Source organism: Cajanus cajan, chromosome 2, assembly GCF_000230855.2.
Source record: "Cajanus cajan strain Asha chromosome 2, NIPB_CcT2T_4, whole genome shotgun sequence".
Taxonomy (NCBI): domain Eukaryota; kingdom Viridiplantae; phylum Streptophyta; class Magnoliopsida; order Fabales; family Fabaceae; genus Cajanus; species Cajanus cajan.
The window spans coordinates 44970557-44993647 of NC_138518.1; the positions used below are offsets into that span (position 1 = coordinate 44970557).

General features: G+C 36.2%; 2 protein-coding genes across 2 annotated transcripts; one reads left to right on the plus strand and one right to left on the minus strand.

Moving 5' to 3' along the window:
- Positions 1–15685: 15685 nt before the first annotated feature.
- On the minus strand, positions 15686–17255 carry LOC109816206 (Galactose oxidase/kelch repeat superfamily protein). The gene has a single exon (XM_083068265.1). The coding sequence runs from the start codon at positions 17131–17133 to the stop codon at positions 15880–15882; it is 1254 nt and encodes a 417-aa protein (XP_082924391.1). The 5' UTR covers positions 17134–17255; the 3' UTR covers positions 15686–15879.
- Positions 17256–21441: 4186 nt separating this feature from the next.
- Positions 21442–22593, plus strand: LOC145954945 (uncharacterized). The gene has a single exon (XM_083069638.1). It carries the CDS (start codon positions 21442–21444, stop codon positions 22591–22593), a length of 1152 nt encoding a protein of 383 aa, XP_082925764.1.
- The last annotated feature ends 498 nt before the right edge of the window (positions 22594–23091 follow it).

Genomic DNA, 23091 nt, shown 5'->3' on the forward strand with positions numbered 1-23091 from the left:
TTTGGATTGGCTCTGTGGGCCAAACCTCATTCAGAAATCCAAAGATAGAGGACTTGATGTACACAGACTAGTTCAAGGCCAATATAATTATAAAAGTAAAGGTGTTTTGGTTAAATTTAGGAAGATCATAGTAGTTACTTGTGTTGAACTTAATGTTCATCTACAAATTAGTTCATTTGCATATGCCAAATGAAATTATGTTGGTTTCCCTTCTTGCTTGTATTTTATTCTAGGAATTCAATTCTGATTTGATAATGAACCTTTTGTTAAGTCAGACGAAGCAATTCCCAGTAAGGTTTTGAATGAGACAAATATAATGCATATTGTTATCTCTAACAAATGTGTTAGTGTTTCAGATAAAAACATAAGTACAGGCAAGTTGAAGAATAAAGAATATGCATGTACCACCTTCTACACCAGAACCAAGGTAAAATAAGCTAAGCACCGGATGAAGGTGATGAAGTTTGATCAAAAAGAAGGAAATACACCAGACAAAGCTATCCATAAACTACAAACCTTGCAATACAACAAATACAATGCCTCCTTCCCAACACAAACACAATGCAAAATAAAGAATAGAGCACAAGCAACCAAGATAAAGGGTAAAAGCTACAAGACATCAGATGAAGAGATCAAATGAAAACAAGCTCAACATAAGAAGGAAAATAATGAAGCCTCAGATGATACAAGACCACAAATGATGGGCAATCAAAGTCAAAATCTATCTCTTAGACGGAGACTCAAATTTCTAGACAAAAACAAAAAATGTTGAATTGCGTCTGAAGTCTACTAGGTTACAACGAGAAGAACTACCTAGCATCCACACTCTAAAAAAAATACATGAAGTCATTAAAATAGAATAAGTGAGAAGAGAAAAATGGACTAGCGCTTGTCCACAAGTCAAAGTTGCATGTGTCAGAGCAAGTACACCTACTAGTCAATAAAAGACAATGCCTCTACAGCTACAATGCCAGGAAAGTATATATATTCCTAGGTTATGATCGAAGTCAGACATAGAAGTAAACAAACTATACAAAAGACTTCACATAACCCAGAATCACCAAGCAAACATTTAATGTAAGATCAAATGCATTAAATACAAGATCTATGAAGCCTAGACAAACTAAACAAAAGAATCAGATGATGGCTAGTCAAGCATCAAGATTAGGTCCGATCAAAAATAGAAGAACACTCAACAAACACTAGATGAGGCCTACTATAAGTCGAAACATTAAAGTATCAAATGAAAAGCCAAACAAGGGCTAAATCTGGAACTAGAGAAACATGGATTAAACATCAGATGAAGTCAGATGGCCAACTCTAATAAAAAGAATAGTCAAGGCAACGCATATCATGAGAATCAGACAAATCAAGCTGATTTAACAAATAAAGTATAATGTGTGCGCTAGACAACTATAAGTCCTACATCAGATGAAGGCATGTCAAGGATAACTCCCAGTGCAACATAAGAAAATAGACGAAACATGAGTCAAAGATCAGAAGAAAGTCAACAACATAGAAGATGAAGGACAACACAGACTCAAAGACACTTCAGACAAAGAACAAAGTCTGTCCATCTATAACGTTGACCAGATGAAAAGAAAGTCAAAGCATTAAACTCAAATGTTCAGACGAAAATCTCAGATTGAGATGCATAGGACCAACAGACGTAGACAAAAACTGCCACACAAGCAATTAAAGAATCAAGTCTCAAAAGAAAAATCAAGGCATCGTCTACAATCACTCAAATGCTTTCAACGTAAACGCGTGATCAAAGGAGGAGAAGAAGAATAAGAAAAGCACGCAAAAGCAAAAACATGCATGTGTCAGAAAAAGTACATCACTTTTTCAGATAAAGACAACACTCTACAGCTATGTAACCAGAAAAGGACAAAAAGGTTCCTAGGTCTCTGCTAAATTCAAACACAACTGCTAACAAGGCAAAGAAGATTACACGCAATGTCTATCACAGGAAGCAACATTTAATGCAAGAACTCAAGCATTAAATGAGAAGATCAAACTAGTCATAAACAACTATATCTGCTTCAACGGACACTTACAACGGGAAAATTCTACAAGTCAGTATATATATCACTATCTCAAACCTTGAAAGGTTGGCTTTTGGCTTTGGCTTTGCATTCTTAACAAAGTGATATCAAGCCCATGAAACAACGAAACCAGAGATAGAGCATATAGAGTCAAATGTACCATAGGATAACTATCTCTGTAGACTAAGGAGTTCCAAGTGTGCATCTTAGGAACAAAAACCTTAGTGAGGACACCAACTTATGTATCCTCTCTATGAGAGTAGACCAAACACTCAATCATTGTAAAGACTAAGGTCGCATACCTTAGTGAGTGTATAATCTTATCTATCATCTCTATGAGAGCAACCCAAACACTCAAACCAAACCAATTCAGCTATCATATGTAAAGCCTGAAGAGGCTAGGGAAAGAATACTTGTAAAGCTTGGAGAGACTTGCCAAAGAATACTCACTACGAGCCAAAAGTGGTTGATTAAAGAATACTAACGTTAGTGAGTGAAGCTGGCAGGCCAGGAGGTAGTCGAGAATACTCATTAAGAGCCAGAAGTGGCTGAGCAAAGAATACTAGCGCTAATGGTGAAGTTAGTGGGCCAGGAGTTGGTCGACAATACTCACTAGGAGCCAGAAATGGTTGAGTAAAGAATACTGGCGTCTGCGAGTGAAGCTGACGAGCTAGAAGTAGTTGATAATACTTGGGACCAGGAGTGGTCATGACCTGGGTGGTCTATAATACACACTGCGAGCCTGAAGAGGTTGAACAAACAATACTTGTACTTCATTGATTATCTAGTGGAACCCTTCATTTGAAGGAGACTGGACATAGCTCAGTTTGAGTGAACCAGTATAAAAATACTTGCACTATTTTTATGTTTCAGACACACGTTTATTTGATTGATTTAATATAGTGAAAACTTCGTCTAACGCTTATCGTCTATTAAAACTATCTTCAGACGAAAACTATATTTGTTCAACAGATTATCCTAAAAGAACAGTTTTCGTTTATGAAGTATTTTTTCTTAGCAGACGATGAAACTCCTATACACAAAATGATTTTATTAAACCAGTCCTGGATAGTTTTTGTTCAGCATTCACTGATATTACCTTACTGGACGAAAGAGAATCTGTTTGCGAAAATGTTTTCAAAATTGCTTTGTTCACTGTCGCCACCGGCCCGAAACGGGCTTTCGGCATTCGCGAAGGATGGTTGGACTCTTTTATTTGTTTAAAAATATGGATTGCTAGAATGACTTTTTCTCAAACTGAGACCTTGTCAAACGAGCAATTTTATTAAAAGGCTCACCAATCCATGTTAATCCCAATCGGGACCCTCCATGGATTAGCGGTTTTCATAAAAAGGAAGGGTTCATGGAGTCGCCACCAATGTTTTACTCAAAACATTGGAAAAAGAGGTTTAAGGCAATCGATTCAAAAATCGACTTCGGCCATTACAACCAGAGTCGGGTAAGGGAGTCGGTTACGCGTGGGGAAGGTGTTAGCACCCCACAGCGCCCCTTTCGGGTTCCCTATGACAGATTATTTAAAAATAATAGTGCGAAATTACTAAATTACCCCTATTTATTCTAAGCAATTATAAATTAACTATCTACATGATGACAGTTTAAATATGTACACACAGAAAGCGGTAAAAGAAGGGACTTTAAAGAGATAAACCTTTGAAGCGTGCTTTCTTATATATCTTGACAGAAATTGGGAAGCGTTTTGGCGTTCCCTCCCTCTACAAGACCGCTCGCTCCCTCCTATAAAATTTTAACTATGGAAATCCGGAGGATTTCCCTTCGACTAGGTTCGAGACTCAAGCAAATGGCTCGTGACTCAAGAACTTCGTCGGATCAACTCTCCGAGTGATTTCTAGGCAGAGCACTGCTCAAAAAAACCCAGAATACTCAAGAAGAGGGTTAAAACTGTGTGTGAAAGTGTGAAATGACGTCCCATTGACGTCATATTTATAGGGAAGAGGCTCAATACGGTTTCTGGGGGTCAATACGGTCCGTATTGAAGTTTTGAACTACAATACGGCCGTATTGAATTCAATACGGCCGTATTGAAGTTCAAAAACCTCAATACGGCCGTATTGAAGTTCAGTGCAGCCGTATTGAGTTCAATGCAGCCGTATTGAACTTCAATACGGCCGTATTGAGTTCAGTGCGGCCGTATTGTAGTTTAAAATGTTCAATACGGCCGTACTGAACTCTTGGGAGGCCGTATTGGGCTTCATTCCCTCCACTTTCTTATTTTTTGCTACTCTAAGACCTCTAAACCTACAGATAATCATCCTAGGGTCTTCCAGGGTCTTCCAGGAGTCCTTCCGGCTGACTTTCCTTTAGTCTTCGAGAGTCTTCAAGCTTTATTTCCGACCCGGACAATTTTAGGGGTCTACATTCACACACACACATATTCAACCCCCCCTTCTATGTGTTTTTCATCTAACTTCACCTTTCAAGGTAGAGATGAAATAGTTCATAACTAAAATTATGAATATGATTAAGCAAGAGAGCCTTCATGCATCCCATAAAGGGCTTATTATTTTGTCTCGGGTTGAAGATGGGTCATGGGATATGATGAGGAAATTAGATGATAACTCTCCAACTAGAGCATTTAACAATTTTTAGATTTTGAATTTCACCAAAATAATCAAAAGACAGGTACTTTTGTACCACCAAGAGAGAAACTTGTATGCCAAGTTGTTAAACCTTGTTTACGAGGAGCACATTGATAATCTAAACATTCTTGCTTTATATTTTTCTTACAAATTATTAAAAAAGTGAAGGTTGGCATGTCTAAACTATAAAATAATATGATTTTGTTGTTTATCTCAAAATTTTAGCTACTCAACCAAGTAGAATATTCTTGTTGGTTCGACAAACATCTGATCAAATTTTGACTGAGTAGTTGAAGGAGAGTTATAAGATTGTGTGGATTCCCCCTCTATATTTTGGCTAATGTAGTAGAAAGTAATATTAATTTTTTTGTTAGATTTTTTACCTTGACATGATGTTTAGGAACCAAGATTACTTAGCTCATCAATGGTGAAGTACATAAAGGAACAATGGAACTACAAGGATGAACCCATCATGGTAGCTTTAGATTCAATAAGGAAAGTTAGAAATTATAATTCTCTTAATATGATCAAGATTTAGGGAGCCACAACATCTCCATTTTCAGCTTCAAAAGAGAAAGCGCCACTAGAATTTAACAATGCAAAACATGGTTTGAAGTCATTCTATAACCTTGAGGACAACGTTGGTTTGATTGGATGATGGAGTATTGTTAGGATCCTTTTCTCATCCTTAGTTCTTAGGTCTTATTAAACTCATTATATAAGTATTGTTATATTTTCTTTTAACAATACTAGGTAAATATAGATAATATCTCTTTAGGAAGGTTCTAGAAGGAAATTTGTCAAGAATATCTTTTGAGTGTTTCTCATGCAAATATAGTGTATTTCTTAAGTTTTGTGAGGCATATTGTAGTGTGAAAGGTAGCCAAAAAGCGCCTAAAAATCCCCATATTTGAAGATTCAATAGAGCTCATTCAAGAGGTATTTCAGTCAAACTTCTTCTTTCCCTTTTATTTCTTATCTTTTATAAATCTTGTTATAATAAAAGCAATCATGTAGACATTTTAGAGTCAATTGTGTAATTTAAATTTCAAGCATGTAAATAGTCATTAATAAAGGGGATTAAATATTTAAATTATTAATTCTTACTATGTTAACTTCATCATAAGGGTATCGATTAAGGGCGTTGCAAGGGTGCTTAATATCTTCCCTACACGTAATAGACCCCGAACCCAATTCTGGTTATCAAGGTCATTATTGGATCTTTAAAAACCTTTTCTTTTCCCAATGTTTTGAGTAAAACATTGGTGGCGACTCCATGAACCTATTTTCAAAACCATTAATTAAGAATTAGTTTGGTGTCCGGACATTCTTTAATTAATGAAATCTTCAAAAGGATGTCTAAACCATAGGTCGTGAGATCAAAAATTTTCGGGTTGCGACAGATGGCGACTACACTAGGGATGTTTATAGAGGGTCAGGCCGAAATAAATGATGAAGTTAATAAAATAAGAATAATAATTTAAATATTTTTCCCCTTTACCTTGTTTGTTTTCTTTGTTTGGCTTTGATATCTATTTGTTTGTTTAAATTCTGCACATGCTTGAATTAACAACTGTACACAAACCATAGCACATAACAGTCCCCCTACACCCGGGGGCATGAGGGTATTAAACATAGGGAGTGGTTGACGTAGGACCGGCCCAAGCTTGGCCTTGGAGCCTGCGAGCCTTGTCTGAAATCACACTCAAAGTGGTAACTGGTTACTCTAGCCTGAAATACTGCGACAGACCTTAGAGTTTGCCAGGTGACGGCAACAGAGATACTGGGTCCCTATAATGGGGGCACCTTGGGGGCCTTAAGACCAAAGTGGGGATAATTAGAATTGTCCTATACAATGCACTTTTTTTATAGGGACCATAGACCAAGGATTTGGATGTGACTATTCATTGGTGTATGTTGATTGAGCATGTGTGTGTGCATTTGTTTGTATTATTTTGTTCTAATAAGATGGATTGAAATTTTAAAATAAGCAAACAGATAATAAAGAAATAAATAATAATAATAAAAATTTTATACCCCTTTGTACATTCTTAGGTCAGCATTCCATTAACATCATATAGGTAGTTTCTTTTTAAAAAAAATGAATAAAAGAAATTTCATCTTTACCATGCATCATTTCCCTTTAGATAATAGAAACATGATAAAGATTAGGTAAAAAAAATATGACACGCATTCTACATTAGCTCATTAATTTCATTCATTTTATTTTATTAGCTAAGGAGGATTAGGTTGCAGTACGTATAGAAAGTTAAGAAAAGTTAATGCTTTAATATATGACAGTATCTACGCTCTAAAGAAAAGCCCAAATCAATTAAAAAAATGGTTGGCCCCTTGCTTTGATATGTTTTGTTAAAGTAAGTCTTCTTAGAATCTAATATAGATTTTCGCTTAATACTATCAAAATCTATTTGAGCATTCACAGATAAACAAATCAATGAGACTGATATTTATTATTCTCAACTTTCTCTACATTCTTCATTACATTCATTTAGAACATATCCCTCATTGTAAAAGAATATATGAGAATAAAAAGGGAAATTAGCCTATGTGCGTTAGTCGAAAGTAATGGAAAGTAAGCCATGCATAAAGAGTTTAGGGTAAAGAACTCCATAATCATTAAGATTCCAACTCTTGCCCCAAGAGGATACATCCGTGTCGTGCAACCGTGAAATCCAAGCGGAATAGGAGAAACGACTAGGAATGGATGGATCCACACTCCTAACGAGTTGCAAGCTAATAAAGAGAACCTGAGGAGGATGAATTCCTCAAACACTAAGGCAAAGTGAATAGAGGTTTATCGAAAGGTAATTTCAACAAGAGAGAAGCATTGCTTGTTAAGAAGCTGCTAGAATAAAAATCCGCAAAGGGCATTCTAGGCAAAGAAAAAAAAAGCAATGTCTGTTCGAGCTGAAAATCAATAGACAACTTGAATGTTCCTCTTGAGATGCAAGACTCCATGGAAAGCTCTATCATCGCTTCTACCCATTCCTACTTCTTAAGAAAGTCTCAACATATGGGTTGACAACACCTTCATGAGAGAAGAAGCAAAAGGACCTCCCTCTACACGAGATCTTCTGAAGTGCCACATCCAAGCAAGTGTAGGACTAGCCCTACAGTCAAACAACCTAGGCCTCTCTAAGGGGAAACCTCCCTTTACTTCTCTGTGTACGAATCACGAACTCGAGGCATGCTCGGGCCCTCGAGCTACATTAAATGGGCACAAGTAAATTGAAAATTCTATTTTAATGCCATACACTTTTCTACTTCATTTTTCTTCTCCCTTTTATCTACTCTAAACCTCGTCAACAAACCTTAAATGAACAAGTACATTTGAAATAAGAACGTCATTAAAAATAATGTCTTAATAAAAAAACACATAAAGATCAATCAAATTTGGCATGAATTGTGGATAAAAGTCCAAACGAAATCAGTGCAAGGGGCATCCCCCTTTAATGAAGGAATGAAAGATGATCACAAATGCTGCAAAGATAAAAGCCTAACAAGAAATCCACTAAAAGGGCAACGTAAAAATTAGGGCAAGGTCCGCTAGGAGAGCCACAAACAAAAAGGGTAGCCTAGGCAAAAGTGAGGATCAAAAAAGAAAATGTCCGCTAGGGAACACATCTCAAGTAACCTAGGCAAAAGTTAGGACAAAGCAGCATCCCGAGCTGAAAATCGAAAGGCGGCTCAGGAAGATCATTTAATCAATATGCAATCCCAAGTCATCGCTTAACTTTGAAGGGAATAATGAGCTAACGCAGAAAATGATTTCCTCATTTTGAATGTGCTTGTTCATCAGCCTAAACTACTGGCCTACCTTGTCCAGCCATTCTTCTAAAAAACATTTTTTTTTTAAATTCCTTTCTAACAAAACTTATGAAAAAAATATATGTATATATCCCCTTCCTCTCTTTCCTCTTGACCTATATGGCACTAAGATAAATTTGAGAGATACACGAAATATGCACAGTGAACACTCACAGGAAAAAGTTGGAGGTGTCCTAGAATAGAGTCTAGGTACACCTGATCTACGAGCTAACATATCACATTCGGTACAAGCGAGAGGGCTAACCTACACAAACCTCGGGTTCAAGAAGCAACACTGAATTCGACAGGGCTAAAGGCTAACAATCCATGTCATTGATCAATGCACATAGATTAATTTCTTGAAAGTAAAAATAAATTTGCATTTTAAGCATTAGCATAGAAGCATCATTGCATAACATGCATATGGCACAAGTGTGCACAAAAGGGTATAAGTTCACTTAAAAAAATGAAAAAAAATCCAATCCATTCCTGCTTTGCATTTTCTTTTGCATTCTTTCATTCTTTGTGTGTGTCTATCCATCACTTGTTGGAGGAACCAAGAGGTCGAAGAACTCGTAAAAAAGATCAACAGCTAGACAGTGCCTTAAGAGCCAAGATCATGTCAAAGAGCCTAGCCCCAACAAGGGTATTCCATACAAGTGATTTCATATAGCCACCAAGAAAAGAAAGACACATCAACAACAAGACAGGATAGAACTAGACGAGGAAGAATAATCAAGCCTATAAGCATGAAGAGGCCATCACACCTTACTTTTTCACCAAATGAAGGATAATCCAAGAGAATGTCAAGACCAGGAATGATTTCCTCACCAAAGCCAGGAGTGGCTTCCAAAATAATACTCATCAATAAAGATTCAGCGAATAACATCATGGGAATAGATCCCTCCACCAATGATGACACTAATACAGTAACAACATTTTACATCGGTTCTTTTGACTATTCTACATCGGTTTTGAAACCAATGTAGTTATAGATGACGTAGAATATGTAAGATATTCTACATCGTTTCTTGAACCGTTTTAGAAAGTGAACAAAACTACATCAGGTCTTTTATCGCCCGATGTAAAATGTTGAGAAATAGTACATTAGCGTTAACGTGGTTGAAGTAATTTTTTATTTATCAAAACTACTTTTTGGCAGGCTTTAATCTCTGTGATAGCAGGATTTTTATCCTTTTTTATTATATAAAACCAAATATTAGAACCCCTGGAAAGTCACAAAGCATGCCACCAAGAAACCCACAAAGCATGCCTCCAAGATTTCTATTGGAAGACAATTGTTCTTGCCTTTGAAGCGAATTAAAGATCCTTCACAGCTTCATCCCATTGACCAAGCATTGCTCATGCCATGCCACGTGACTTGTATCCTTTAGTAGAATCAGGATTAATCTGGGTAAAAAAATATAAAATAAAAAAGTAGAAGTAAAGGGCTATACAATACAATTTTATAAGGAGAGGATTTCAACATTTATGAGACTGACATGAAGGATGAGGAACTCCTCCATCCACGCCTTAACCACACCTTAAGGAGAGAGATAGGGAAGCTTCTAGAACTCCTCCATCCATGCCTTAACCTTCTTTTGAGCACCGTATCCCCTCGAAAAATTCATCGGAAAAGCCAACGTCGATTGCCCCTTCTTGAATTCCTGGTAGTGGGTCCCACCCTCGTTGCTCCTCTACAAAGCAGAAAGTGGGAGTTCCTCAGGCTAGCGCATTAGTTTAAGCAAAACGATGTCGTTGGGGGAGTTCATGAATTGGAAGGTGTTATGAAAGGTGTTGGGTAGGCCAAGGTCCCACTTGAGCGCGTAGAGAGAGTGGAGGGGGAGGGCGCGTGAGCGGGTCTTCATGAGGAGCTTGGAGAGGTTGCTGACGGCATCATTTTGGTGCGTTTGGTGGAGAGCGAGTTCTTGCGAGTGGAGGAGTTGCGCGGTTTCGGTGAGGCGAAAGCAAGGGAGGGAGGGCCAGCGGGGGTGGGGGAACTCGTGGAAGACAGTGGGGTAGTGGCGGAGGAAGCGGAGGACGGGGACAATGAGGCCGAGGAGCTTCTGCCTGTCGGCGACAGAGTTAGTAGTGAGGAAGGCGGTGGAGGAGCGGACGATGGCGTCCTTGAGGAGGATTTAGGGTTTTGAGAAGATTCAATTGGGGTTTCATTCTAAGAGTAGAGAGAGTATCAAACAAATGACGCGCAGCATATTTTTCAGATTTGAATTCTACATCGGTTACTATCAAAACTGATGTAAAATTCTTCATATTTACATCGTTTCTCTACTAAACCGATGTAAACATGTTTATATTTTTCACTTAATTACACAAATGCCACCGCGTTCTTCTTTTACATCGTTTCTACTTAAACCGATGTAGATGTGGCGATGTTGAATAGTGTTTTTGTAGTAGTGTGACAATAAAGAGAAAAAGCAACAACATGAGAAAAAGGCGAGCTTCATAAATGTTGAAAAAGTCGAAGCATTTATAAAAATAGCAGAAAAAGAAAAGCTTCAAATATGAAAAAGTTGAAGCTAAACAAAACATGAAATTAAAAAAAAAACTACCACAAGCAAACGCCTGGAGAGGCATCACAATACTCATTATGGCAGGGGGCAGCATCAGAATCTCTACCAGCAATCCACTTCTCTGCCCACCAACACTGGGGCACATCAAACATCTCCTTCTCATCCACCTAGGAGTCTTTCATCCCACAACACCAACGAGAAAACTAGTACAAGATCGGTAAGGGTTGCTAGATCTCCAAAACTAGTACAAGATCGATAAGGGTTGCTAGATCCCCAAAACTAGTACAAGATCGGTAAGGGTTGCTAGATCTCTAAAACTAGTACAAGATCGGTAAGAATTGCTAGATCCCCAAAACTAGTACAAGATCGGTAAGGGTTGCTAGATCCCTAAAATTAGTACAGATCGGTAAGGGTTGCTAGATCTCCAAAACTAGTACAAGATCGGTAAGGGTTGCTAGATCCCAAAAACTAGTATAAGATCGGTAATGGTTGTTAGATCCCCAAAACTAGTACAAGATCGGTGAGGGTTGCTAGATTCCAAAACTAGCAATGGGTCGGTTGAAGCCCTAAATATCAGTCTAGCCTGGAGAGGCTGAGCTCAGAATATACTCCCTTTTCAACAAGCTACAAATAAAGGAACACACTACCATGAAGCAAGCAGAAGCAGTAGGGTGCATCGACATCAAAGCCAAAAGCCTAGATGGTACAAGTTTACCATCCTTATCACCCGACGAAGCATATAAACCAACACTCAGCTGCTCTTAGGAACAAGGATACAGGTAAACACCATCTACCCGAAGGAAATGGTGTGGGGGCATCTACACTGTTGAAGTAAAGGAGAAGATTCGGACACAGCAAGCGACATGGGGCATTCACATGGATCTTGAAGCCTAGATGTTTTGGTTTACCATCCTTGACACCCAACAGAGCATACAAACCAACACTCGATTTCTCCAAGGGGCAAGGATATAAGAAACACCGTCTACCCGAAGGAAATAACATGAAGGTATCTATTGTCAAAACAAGAGTAAAGATCCAAATTTTCACCTCACTATCACAAGAGAAACAATGGAGCTTCTACTCGAAGACTGAAGATCAGGTATACATTTTGTCAGCCTTGTTACCCAATAGAGTACGCAACCAACACTCAACTGCTCTAAAGGGTGAGGATACGAGCAAATACACCTATCCAAGGGAAACAACGCAGAAGCCCCAGCACCAAAGAGACGAAGAGAAGACCTGGACGAAATTTCTACGTCTTTACTTGCCTTTGGAAAAGCAACACATAGCTATTCCAAACGACAAGTAAAGAATGGCAGTTGTAGACACCTAATTTCGTCCAGACCAACAAAAGCAATGAAATGGACGTTTATCATCAAAGAAATGGAGCTCCCAAGCATGGAAATAACAGGACATGATATAAGAAGGCCTAAAAGCCCAAACAAGCTACCGGAACAGGTCGTTCCCAATTTGGAACGGGCCGTTCCAAGTTCCTAAAAGGGCCTAAAATCCTAGTTTGGAACGGGTCATTCCAAGATCCTAAAAAAGGGCTAAAACCTTAACTGGAACGGGTCGTTCCCGAAACTGGAACGGGTCGTTCCTTAAAATGGAATAGGTCGTTCCAAGTTATTAAAAAGGCCTAAAAATCCTTGTTTGTAACGGCCGTTCTAGCCTAGTCAATTATGTGTTAATCTCATCTCTAGAACAGGCCGTTCTAGTTTTAGAACGGGTCGTTCCAGTTGAAAATTAACACAGAATGGTCAGATCCAGAACGGGTCGTTCCGATTTTGGAACGGGCCGTTTTGGAAACTTTTTGATGTCTATAAATAGACGAGTCGGGTACAGTTCTTGGAAAAAATTTCGTCCAAAATTCCTTAGAGCTCGAAATTTCTCTCTCTCTCCCTCCTATTGTATTTCTTAAGTTTTGTGAGACATATTGTAGTGTGAAAGGTAGCCAAAAAGCGCCTAAAAATCCTCATATTTGAAGATTCAATAGAGCTCGTCCAAGAGGTATTTCAGTCAATCTTCTTCTCTCCCTTTTGTTTCTTATCTTTAATAAATCTTGTTATAATAAAAGCAATCATGTAGACATTTTAGAGTCAATTGTGTAATTCAAATTTCAAGCATGTAAATAGTCATTAATAAAGGAGATTAAATATTTAAATTATTAATTCTTACTATGTTAACTTCATCATAAGGGTACCGATTAAGAGCGTTGTAGGAGTGCTTAATACTTTCCCTACATGTAATCGACCCCCGAACCCAATTCTGGTTATCAAGGTCATTATTGGATCTTTAAAAACCTTTTCTTTTCCCAATGTTTTGAGTAAAACATTGGTGACGACTCCATGAACCTATTTTCAAAACTATTAATTAAGAATAATTAGTCTAGTGTCCGGGCATTCTTTAATTAATGAGATCTTCAAAAAGATGTCTAAACCATAGATCGCGAGATCAAAAATTTTCGGGTTGTGACAAGGTAATCCATAAGTATTTCTATAAATGCTCACAAAGATCTACCATGTTCTTGGTAAATTCTAAACTCAGCACACCTAAACTTCATTTTTTGAAGATAAAAAAAAGAATTAGAGAGGCACGACAACAAGTTGAAGGAAAATTATAACAAAATAAAAATGTCTAGATATCCTAATTAAATTACCCTGCAAACAACCGTATAGTGGTCTCGTCTAAAACTTACCAACCAATAAGATGGAACCCATGTTACATATACATCCTCAAAATTGGGAGTATTCAAAAATATTGAACTAAACTAAATCACCTATTAACTAAATTGAGTTATAAAAGTAGTTCATGTAAACTGAATTAAAGTATAAAATAGTCTAGAAAACTAGACTAAACTATTTTCTAATTTAGTGAAGTTCTAAAAGGTAGAATTGTATTGTAATTTAAATTGAACTATTTTTTTACAATAAATTTGACTAAACTATATTATAAAAAAATATTTTATCATTTCAAATTAACTCTTGTTCTCAAACTTATAATAATAAACTAAAATTTGTCTAACACGGTTTAATTTGAAAAAATTAAATCTTCCAAGTAATAAGTCAACCAAAATCGCTCATCAAAAACTAAGGCAAAACAGTTCAAACTCACATAAATAGTAACTATAGAACCATTAGTCAATGTTCCATGTATTTAAAATATACTTTGTACTAAATCTAACTATTTTTTGTACTCTAAATCAAACTTTTTTTTGTAATTTGAATAAAACGGAACTGACTTTTATAGTAATTTAGTTTTTAAAACTGAGATTAAGTTCAATTTATTTTTTATAAAAAATAGTTGAGTATTTTTTCATAGTCTAGTTCAATTTAGCTCTCAAGTATAGTTTAGTTTGAAATAAATTTTAAATAATCTATCAACGTATGAAATTTGTTTCAACTTAATCAATTCTCTCGAATTTGAATAATAGATATGTAGTTGAATTAAATATTTATAGGAAAAAAACATGTGACTCCTGAAAAATATCATTTTTTTTCTTTTTTATTTAACTAAAAATGGTAAAAATGACAATAAAGAATAGTCATACATAGACAAGACAAATTAAAAAAAAATATGTAAAAAAAAAACTTAAAGTATTAAATAATTTGATTTATAGTCAATGTATTTTTTTTAAAAAATAATTTTAATGTATTATTTACCTAGTCAAATCAATTAAAAATCATCGTAAATATAATTTATTAAATAAATATTAAAGATTAATATTTTTAATTATTCATGGTAATGTATAATAATTGGATAACAACATTGATTTATCTTTAAATATGGTCTTATTTATAATAAAAATTCTTACCTGTACAGATTGAATGCAACAATTAAAACAAAAGTCATTATAATACTTTTTTTATTACTAAAGTGCATTAAACTACATTTATAATAGTTTAATTTTCTAAACTGAATTTAAAATATAGTTTAATTTAGTTTGTATAAAAAAGATACTTTAATTTTTTATAATTTAATTTTCAACACAATTTAGTTCAATATAATTTTACGAACACCCTACTAAAAATGCATAAAAAAAGCTTGAGAATTGCCTGTTTTATCCAAAAACAAATGCTATTATTCATAACGTAACCAGAAGTCCCATTAAGTGCAAGGCTGCAATCTATTGAGGGTTTTCTAAGTCGCACACTGAGCATAACTCAGATCAACAATGCATTATTGTTGCACCACTAGCCCTCACATGCCTAGTGTGCTAATTCTCGTTCAACCATCAATTTTTTTTTATTAAGCCTCCATCTACATAGTTAAACGTGATTAATCTTTCAACATTTTATATTATGATTTGAAAAATCAACAGAGATATTTTATATTAATCTTTCTTTTATTGCATCATGTTCAGAAACTTCAGTGGCATCTACGCAATTCAAATTTAAATGCATTGGCCAACTTAATGATTAGGACAAATTACCTAAAGAAAACAACAAACAAACAAACAAGCATATTAGCTTTCACTCTCGAATACAAATTAATCAAACCCACTTGAAACCATTCCAATTATCAATTTTCCATTCCAGCAATTAAAACACACAACGACTAATTGACTACCCAAGAATCAAAATAAACTTAAATTATTTTGCAGGTGGTCAAAATAGCAAAAATTTTAAACTCGGGAGACAAAAACGAGATTCTTTAACAATAAATGTGAATCATTGTTTAATTTTTCAATAAAAGAATGGAAACTACATTCGAGAGAACAAGCCAATCAAAATCACCGCAAAGACTAACCAAACTCATGCAGGGGACCACAACTTAGGTACACCCTATCCTATGAACCCTCACGCACCACTGTCTGCTGGTCACACTACAATGATGCCACATGGTCGGCGCAACTTAGCATTCCACACCCACATAGGCGGCGCGTCGATAAACCTCCGGCAAATCCACCCCTCTACTCCACTCTCCGGCCACGCAATCATAAACCAAAACAAACCCTTTCTTTAACCCTCTCACTTCATTAAAATTCTGAATCAACAACACCTTGTCCTCAATTCCCACGCAACTAAACCTCATTCTAGTGTCCACTCTAACTTGCGCAGGTAGTGGCGGAGTCTTTATCTTACACCATTCTCCAAATACGTTATCATTATCATTTTTATTCTCACCATCGTTATTTCTTTTAGCATAAAAACTCCAAAATGAAAGTTCCACCGCGTGGCTGCTAAGTATATACACGCGCCCGGCGGCGGCACAAGCTGCCACCACACAGCCGCCTCCGGGCACGGTGCGGCTCCGAAGCCACACACGCGCCTCCACGTCAAACAAATCCATTGAACTTGCATAAGCCGCGTGACCCTCGGCACCACTGTAGGCGCGTGACAACACGCTCTGTTCCGACGCGCCAATTTTTAACCCGCCAATAATATAAAAAACGCCGTCAAAAGATGCTCCAATGCAGCCGTACCTCCTCCGCGGCGCGTGGGAAACCACGCGCCACGCGTTGGAATCGGGATCGAATTCCTCGACCGCGGCGGTCTTCGCGGCGCCGCCGGCGACGTAGAGTTTTCCGGCGAGGGATGCAAGGGCGAATTTTTTGCGCGGGAAAATGGTGGCGGCGCGCGCGGAGACCGTGGCGGCCCACGTGTCGTACTGCCACGTGGCGGCTCTCCCGACGAGGTAAATCCTGGGGCCGACGGAGGCGACGCGCGCGTGGGCGAGTAGGGAGTGGAAGTTGTCGAGGGAGAGGGCGTCGTAGAAGGGGAGGAAGAGGGAGGGGTGCCAGGCGCCGTCGAGGAGCGTGGCGGCGGAGAAGCCGAAGGCGGTGGCGGCGATGGCGACGGCGGTGTGGCGGAGGAGGCGGCGGCGGCGGCGGAGCTGGGAGAAGTGGGGGCAGCGGAGGATGTGGGACCAGCGGCGGCAGACGAGGGAGAGGGCGGGAAGGGAGGAGGGGGGGAGGCGGGAGAGGCAGTTCAAAACGATGTCGTCCGGGAGGGAGGATATGGTGGTTGCGGGCGCTGGGGAACTAGGGTGGGGCTGCGAATGCGAGGAGAATTTGGCGACGGTGTCGTTTGGGTTGGGGAAGCAGGACTTGATGAGCCATGAGAAGTGGCGAGAGTTGCAACTTTCTTTTTCTCTTTCCGAACTCATGAGGTGAGGAATGGAGAGAAAGAAAGTGCGTGTGAGAGAGAGAGAGAGAGTGCCAATGAGGAAGTTATTACTACAAATAGTGGCACTTTGCCTGGGTTGAGTGTATGATAAAGATAATACCAACATCGAAGATAAAGTGAGGTGAGGTTTACACTACATTACAACCCTTGCTATCCGTGACTTACTTTTTTTATTATTATTTTTGTTCTTGTAGAAACAAATAGTTTTTTTTTATTTTATTGAAAATTGTGTCTGCAAAAGTATAATTTAGGTCCTGTATTTACAGAAATTTTTTCTGGAATAATATTTAAAAAAAAATATATAGAAATGAACCTCCTGCATTATATTTACATAACTAGAACTCTTTGCACGTTCAGAATTCGGTATCTGGAAATCCAAATTTTGACTTGTTATAGTGCCATCGAAGCTATAATTTGGCTGTTGGAATTCGGTTTCCAGGAGCCAAATTTCAAGCTGCCTTTACTTTTTTTTTCATTTTTATTAAATTGAATATTTTAAAAATAGAATTTTAATTTTTTTTAAATTTAATAAAATGTAATAATTAAATAAAATTTGGTTATTAATATTTAAAAAGATTAAGTTTTTTAAATATAATAAATTAAAAATGTAATTTATACCTATTATAAAATGGATACATTTTAATAATTACCTTTTTGATCTCCACTTTTTAGTGGACCTTTATATCTTTAATGTAAAAAAAAGTAATTCTTATATTTTCTATGATTTGTAATATTTTATTTTGTATAATTATTAGAAGCACAAAGTGCTTCAACCTCTCTAGTAAGTTATAATGTTATTAAATAATAATTTTAATAAGTTATATTTATAATAAATTTAAAATTTAATAAATAATAATTTTAATAAGTTATTTTTATAATAAATTAGAAATTTAATAAATAATAGTTTTACTAAGTTATATTTATAATAAATTAAAAATGTAAAAAATAATAAATATAATAATATATACAATTTAAATATCTTTATAATTACTAAATTTAATAAATTAGTATGTATTAAATATATTAATTATATTTGCGATAAAAATTACATTTATCAGACTTAAAACTCATTACAACAATAAATATCAATGATGGCGGTAACTAAATGCATGACCAATATTTGGAACAGTCTTCTTAGTGTGACCAGGAGTGTGACAATAGGAACAATTTTTGACACGATTGTGTTGTTCTCTAATGTCCATCTCTGTTATAATCCTGCTGAACTTGGGTCGACCCTTGGAAGCTCTCTTGAGTTCCGAATTTGGCCACAAAGTTGGACTAGTGTAAGTAGGCCAATAATCTTTGTGTCGGAGCTCTCCAAACTGTCCTTCGTACACCTTTGCATTTGCAACTTGTTGTGAGGTATATATTAGAGATATGTAGTTTTCATAGTCGTGATGTACATGTAAGCATGAAGCGAGTATATGCGAGCAAGGGATATGAACTTTCTGAAACTTGCCACAATCGCACCACATCTCATCTAGCCTTACTGTAAATTTTCCAGTGGCTCGAACTTCTCCCGGATGTTGCGTTTCTTCCACTAGAAATCTAAAGGTCCAAAATAACCTTTTGAATAAAAAACTCCCCTCGTCCAATAAGTCTCCTTGGTATGTCGGTTGCGTATTTAATTTCTAGATAAAGCCCGAAATATACATTTGCATTGCTTGCAACATACCTGATAACTTATTGTACGACTCCTCCTAATTTTCAAAGATGTTTTCAATGGCATGTTGCTTTCCTAACCATCCCTTTCTGTAGTTGATTGTATAACTCATCGTCGATTTGATGTGGGCTATGATGGTTGAGATGGGTGTGGATGGATGAACCTCAATAATTTCACGAATGGTTTGAGAAATCATTCGTGATCCTAATTTATTATGATCTTGTGAGATGAGTGGGGAAACACATGTGTGAGGGGCCTTCAAGGATCATGATTTTCCAATGTTGTTCTCTAGTGCACAATATAGCACGACATCTCAAACCACAGTCGTGGTGAATGCATTCCATGACAAGCCTAGTAGTGCTTGACAACTTAACCTTGTAAGTGTAGTGGTTGACAATGTGAAATCTGTTTATGGCGTCTTGCACTTGTTCTTTTGTTTGGAAGCGTTGGCCAACAAAGAGTGTTCTAAGTGGATACACAACCATTTCACGTTCTAGAAGATGGCTATACTCAGTGTCATGTTGTTGGATTTTATTGGGGAAGTCTAAATATTGTGGAGGTGGGTTGTATATGAGTAATGGTTCTACTGGTGGATTATATAATTCACTGTATCTTAATGTTATGAATTTTTTCTTTTAATGCACTCTCTCTTTATCAATGTAATATTTAAGTTATTAATATTATAAATTATTATCATTATAAATTATCAACATTATACACTATTAAAATTATACATTATTAAAATTATATATTATTAAAATTCTAACTTATTAAAATTATACATTATTAAAATTTTAATTTATTATAAAAATAAATTATTAAAATTATTATTTATTAAATTTGTAATTTATTATAAATATAACTTATTAAAATTATTATTTATTAACATTATAACTTATTAGATTTTTAATTTATTAAATTTAAAAATTAACTTACTTTTTCTTAAATATTATTAAACAAATATTATTTAAATATTAAATATTTTTTAAATTGTTTAAAAACTGTAAATTATTTTTTAAAAAAATTAACAATTTAATAAAAATAGAAAAAAATAAATTAAAAAGCTGCTTGGAATTTGGCTCCCTAGGAACTGAATTCCGGCAGCCAAATGTCTCCTCCGGTGACATTATTGCAAGTCAAAATTTGGATCCCCGGAGACCGAATTTCTGCACAGTGAAGAGTTATAGTTCTGTAAATATAATTCAGGGAGTCCATTTCTATATATATATTTTAAAAAATTATATTCCAGAAAAAAAATCGTATTTTACCTATCATTTATATATATATATATATATATATATAAATTAGGAAAAAATAAATATTAAAAAAATATTTTTTATTTGAGGATTTATTAAGAAAATAAAAAATATTTAAAGGTGGAGAAGATATAATTGGTGTTTTATATTTATTACTAATTTATTTTATGTTAAAATAATAGTTATTCTATTTTTTTTTTTCTTCATTAATTTACCGATTAGTATTAATTATTGATGTTTTAAGGTTTTATTTTTATTTTTTAAAGAACTAATGTTTTTTTTTCTTGATTATACTTTTATTTAATACTACCTTCCCTTTTATATTAGGTAGTTTGATGAAAAATATTTTATTCATATGTCATTTTAAATTTTAAGATAAGATTAATTAGTATTTTATTTAATTATATTTTTACTTCTTACTTAATTTTTAATTAATTAATATATTTATAATGAAAATGAAAAGAATTGATATGCATTTATTGTGTAGTTAAAATAAAAAACGTAAAATTGAAATTTTCATAACTAATTTTCAAATTGAATTAGAATCTCAATTTTAACTACCTTAACTAAAAGGCAATGTCATCCCCATCTCCTACAAGATGCACTTATACATGTACATAAAAAGATGACAACATATCTCCTAGTCCAAATAGACTTGGTCGCCCTCAACATAAGGACAAACAATGTAAAGATTAGAGTAAGAGAAAACCAATAACGAACACTTATCCAAGAGTGTCATTATTACCTCCTTCGAGTCGAGGTTGCTCTCAATATATATATACAATAAATATTCTCTACATGTTGCTTGATTACATATAGAAGTGAAAGTATTCTTATGTATAGGATGTCATTTTATTTATATGTATTTTGTCCATATCACTCCTCACCCACTCATAACCTTCTCTATCCAACGAACCACTGTACATGTTATCAGGATAAGATCAGTTTGTTTAGAGTTTGTTACTTTTATATTCAAATTTGTTGTTGTTTTGCGTTTCGGTTGTAACGATGACTATTATATATATGATCCTTAACTCATCAATAAAATCAAGCTGCTGATTGAAAGCATCTTCTTACATGGTATCAGGAGAGTAACGATTCCAAACCTTTTTTTTTCACCATGTCTTCCGCACCAATATCAGTCAAAGTCACTAATCCTAAATCACCATTTTATCTCCATCCTTCAGATAATCCTGGAGTTATTCTCACTACGGTCCTCCTTCGTGGCCAATCTAACTATGATAATTGGGAAAAGCTTATGAAAAATGCCTTAAAAGCCAAAAATAAACTTGGTTTCATCAATGGATCAATTGTGATTCCTGATGATAATGATTTTGACGAAGCTTACGCTTGGATTCTATGAAATTCCATGATTAATAGTTGGATCCATAACACCATCGATCCACAATTGCAACCTCTCATCAACTATTTTGAAACAGCCAAAAGTCTTTGGGATGATCTCCGAGAACGATTTGCCTTGCTCAACATTCCTCGTATATTTCATCTCAAGGCCAATCTTTCCACTATGAAGCAACATGGCTCATCCGTTATGGACTATTACACCAAGCTTCGTTCAATATGGGATGAACTTGAGTCCACTCGTCCTTTAGATGCTTGCACTGCTGGAGACACTTGTGCTTTCACCAAATCCATCCGTCTTGAAGCAGAAAATGATCGCGTCTACCAATTTCTCATGGGCCTTGATCACACCATTTACGGTAGTCTCATTACTCAGATTCTCAACACGACACCTTTGCCCACCATCAACCGTGTTTTCTCTATGGTTACTCAAGAAGAGACACATAAAGCCATTGCTCGTTCTCATGATGCTCCTACTAACGCGTTGGGCTGTGCAGTTTCGAGTGCTGTTTCCAAGGATCATGGTGATACTTCTAAGCCTAAGGTTACATATATGTATTGTCACAAACCCTACCATGATGTGTCCAAGTGCTATCAGCTAATTGGCTATCCCGAACGTCCCAACACTAGACGTGGCCGAGGACGTGGACGCTCTTCCAACATTCGTACACAATCTGCGCATGCTCGTGTTGCCCACACTACTAACACACATGCCACTCCATCTTCCACTGCATCATCTTTGGGATCTCTTAATATTGCAGATTTTACTCCTGAAATTCTTCAACACCTCATGTCGTTGGTTGTCCCCTCTACACCTTCAGTTGAAAAACTTACAGGTAAGATCTGTAATCCATCTTGGATCATTGATAGCGGTGCGTCCCAACACATGACATGCACTCTATCATATCTCTCCAATGTGCAATCCATTTCTCCTTGTTCTGTTGGCCTACCAAATGGCACTCGCACTTTTGCTACACAGTGTGGCACTGTTACTTTGGGCTCATTTCTTCATCTCTCTAATGTTCTTTATGTTCCATCTTTAACATGCAACTTGATATCTGTCTCTCAATTGCTCCAACAATCTTGCATGGCTTTATTCATCAACTATATTTTGTCTACTGCAGGACTTAAAGAGGAAGAGGACGATTGGAATGGGTGTTGAACATGAAGGGGTGTACATCTTATGCTCATCATCTGCATCTGTCCAAACCATCAGTTCATCGGCATCTCCTACCATATGGCATCGTCGTTTGGGACACCCGTCTCCTCGTTATTAGTCCTTGTTACCTTTTATTTCTCATGCAAATAAATTACCTCCTTGTGATGTATGTTGTCAAGCCAAACAATCAAGAAGTCCTTTTACCATTAATAATAAAAGATGTTTGCATCCTTTTGAGTTAATTCATTGTGATTTATGGGGCCCATATCGCACGGCTTCCACTACTGGTGCTCGGTATTTCCTAACAATTTTCGATGACTTTAGTAGACATATATGGGTTTTTCTGTTACGCGATAAACATGAAACCTCTACTTCTTTACTTTGGTTTCTCAATATGGTACGCACTCAATATAATGCATCAGTTAAATGAATTCAGTCTGACAATGGGGCTGAATTTAAGTCATCTTTGGTCCAAGAGGCTATCTCCTCCCAGGGAATTCT